The sequence below is a fragment of the Herpailurus yagouaroundi genome, unplaced genomic scaffold (assembly GCF_014898765.1).
Source record: "Herpailurus yagouaroundi ecotype Mexico unplaced genomic scaffold, PumYag 486, whole genome shotgun sequence".
NCBI classification, from domain to species: Eukaryota; Metazoa; Chordata; class Mammalia; order Carnivora; family Felidae; genus Herpailurus; species Herpailurus yagouaroundi.
Window position 1 is genome coordinate 47,271 of NW_024412703.1, and position 3,262 is coordinate 50,532.

General features: G+C 45.0%; 1 protein-coding gene across 1 annotated transcript; it reads right to left on the reverse strand.

Moving 5' to 3' along the window:
* Positions 1-1,177: 1,177 nt before the first annotated feature.
* LOC121023000 (olfactory receptor-like protein OLF4) lies at positions 1,178-2,110 on the reverse strand. Its single transcript, XM_040464628.1, has one exon. It carries the CDS (start codon positions 2,108-2,110, stop codon positions 1,178-1,180), a length of 933 nt encoding a protein of 310 aa, XP_040320562.1.
* Between the last annotated feature and the right edge of the window lie 1,152 nt (positions 2,111-3,262).

Sequence of the window (3,262 nt, forward strand, 5' to 3'; positions counted from 1 at the left end):
AGCATGGTAAGAGTAAGTGCCTGAAATTGAGCTTTTGATTTCTGAGGCATCCATTTCAAAGACCACCATGTTGAATAAATATACTGTCAGGTGTGTGATACAATTACTTAGACTGCCCCAGCCATGAAGTACCTGTTTAGAAAGCCCTGGCGAACTCAAATAACTTCCCATGAATCAACCTGCTTTTCCCCTTCAGTAGTCAAAATCTACTCATATATAATTGTCCACTAAGGTGTGAGACACAAAACCCTAGTCACTCTGGCCATGGACCTCAATAAACCAGATGCCTCAGCAGTGCTATCTCTCTCTCTCTCTCTCTCTCTCTCTCTCTCTCTTTCTCTCTCTCCCTCCCTGTCAATGTCTCCCTCTCCCACTGACACCTCCCCAAATGGCCTTAGGGTGTCCCACGTGCTCTCCAGGATCCCTGAGTAATAAACGTTGCATTTTTAGAGTTCTCTGATGAGTGTTCCTGAGGTGTTTCTTGCGCTTACAATAAGAACCCAAGGGCCAGTGCAGTCACAGCATAGGCTGCCAGGGAATGTGCATGGGAATGTCCACAAGTACATGGGCACAGGTGAGTGCCTGGGCTTTCAATAGCCACAGCACCGTATCAATAGCCAGAGGCTGAAACTGAACACTGTTAGAGTTCACATCATCAGGAGGAATGATGCAGGTTGTGATATAAAATGATCGACAGTCTGAAGGTGAAACTGTGGTTTGTGTGTTCATCTACAATAAAATTATGGAGAGGGCTTACTGGCCAGGCATAGCTTTATTCCATATGAAGAATATAACTCATGACGACGCTCATGGAAAATCTAGGGGAGTTTACTTGGCGTGATATAAGTCATTTGAAAGAAATTGTTTTTAGGAAATCCAACTTGCCCAATGTATGATACAGAAATTTCTAGGTATCTGTGGTCCAAGGTTGGGGAAAACACTGGGGACCAATGAAAATGGACAAAGGAGAAACTGTCTACGTATCAGCAGAAAGCTTAATAAAGTGAGTTATGTAAATGTACAGACAAGTTGAATACAAACAAATGGAAATTCCAGGAAATAAATAGAAGGAGCAGAAATTTGCTTCCACCGTCTGATCCAGGAACAGCAGCTCTTGGCTCTGAAGCTTTGAGCCCTGCAATCACGGGCACTTCTTCAGCCCCACAATGATTAGACCTTACATTGCTGGAACCCCAACGATTCTCTTCAGAGCCCTCTTTATGTCTTTGTTCCTCAGGCTGTAGATGAAGGGGTTCAGCATGGGCGTGACCACCATGCACATCACTGAGGCTGTGGCACTTGAGTGGGAGCTCTGGGTAGCAGCAGAGCTGAGGTACACTCTGAGGCCCGTACAAAAAAATAAGGAGACAACCAAGAGGTGAGACACACAGGTAGAAAACACTTTATACTTGCTCCGAGCTGATGAGATTCCATGTATGCAGGAAACTATCTTAGAATAAGAGTAAAGGACCCCAGCAAAAGGACCACCAGCCAAGAGGACAGCTGCAAAATACATCACCAAATTATTAAGAAAGGTATCAGAACAGGCAAGTTGGATCATCTGATTGAGTTCACAGAAAAAGTGGGAGATTTCCAAGGTTGTACAGAAGGACAGCCCCAACACCATTAAGGTTTGTAACAAGGAATGCAGGACACTCGTGATCCAGGAAACCAGAACCAGCAGTCCACAGAGCCGGGGGTTCATGATGATCGTGTAGTGCAGGGGGTGACAGATGGCCACAAACCTGTCATAGGCCATCACACTCAGGAGAAAGACATCCATCACAGCAAAGAGTATGAAAAAATAAATCTGGGTGATGCAGTCCTCATAGGTTATGACTTTGGTCTGGGTCTGGATGTTCCAGAGCATCTTCGGGACGGTGGTGGAGGTGAAGCAGATGTCTACAAAGGACAGGTTGGCCAGGAAGAAGTACATGGGGGTGTGGAGGTGGGAGTCAGAGCCAACAACCAGGATGATGAGCAGATTTCCAAAGACAGTGATCAGGTACATGGAGAGGAAAAGCCCAAATGTGAGGGGCTGCAGCTCTGGTTCCTTTGAATATCCCAGAAGGTAAAACTCTGAAATTTGTGTACCGTTTCTCGGTTCCATGTGCTGGAGGGGACTTCTAGGAAAGAGGGGAATAACATGACTAATTTTCACACAAACTTGCACTACTCCCAGATCTGAAATGCTGCGTTTTATGTTTTGTACTCCAGAAATTTATTTTAATATTTTGTGTAGGTATACAACCCTCTTTAGAGGATTTCCCCGTGTCATCTTAGTTATTCGTTTTTTTCTTCCAACACTTTTTTCTAATGGGTCATGGATTCTACAGTTTTAGTGAGAAATCCCTCCAAATTTCAGGAATATAAATTGAGTGCTGACCATGTTTTAAGCATGGTCTAGGCAAGGAGTAGAGTGTGCTGAAGAACAAAAGTCAATTCAATGATGGAGCAAATAATAAAAATAAATAAAATAAACAGCATTTCATATAGTGTCAGGTGGTATGAAGGACAGAGTGATAAGGATTTTATTTTCATTAGTATTTAGGGAAATTCTAAGGTGACATTGGAACACAGACATCATGTAAGACAGAAAGGTAGATGCAGGATTATAGGGGAAGTGTGTGCCAGCAGAGGGAATGGCCAGTGCAAAGGCCCTGAGGAAGGTACTTGTTTCAAATGTTCAAGTGAAAAAGCAAAGCCAGCACTGCAAGGGGAATGATCTTGAGGGGCAGTGATGACAGACTCTGTCACACATGTAAGGAGGGATGTGGCCTCTCTGCGACAGCTGTGACCTCCAGGCACAGGGCCATCCTTGGCCACACTGCCCCTCCCTCGGTATTCATCGTGCTGCAAAGCCATCCCATGAATTGACACAGATCCCCGTCTTGGTGCCTGCTCTTGACTGAGTTCTGGCCCGTGTATGGTGTCACCTTGGATTGAGGAGTCCTGGCCCCTGTTGTGAGGACTGCTCACCCTCTACAAGTCACACACGCACAAGACACCGTGGTCTTCTGGGTTGTGAATTTCCCTGTCCTCACAGCCCCCACATTCCTGGTTATGCTGGGAATGGATACAACCCAAGGAGACCCGATCAGCCATCTTTCCCCTGCAAAGTGTAGAAATGGTTCCCAGAAATGCTAATTCTTAAGCTTCCCATGGACAAATGAAGTTGAAGATCCATATTGGGATGGGAATTTTCTGCTGTGATTTACACAAACATAAAAAAGCCTCTTCAGTAAACAGAGACAGAGAGTGA

Coding starts and splice junctions, on each gene's coding strand:
- LOC121023000 (XM_040464628.1), bottom strand. CDS start 2,110: ATGGAACCGAGAAACGGTACACAAATTTCAGAGTTTTACCTTCTGGGA.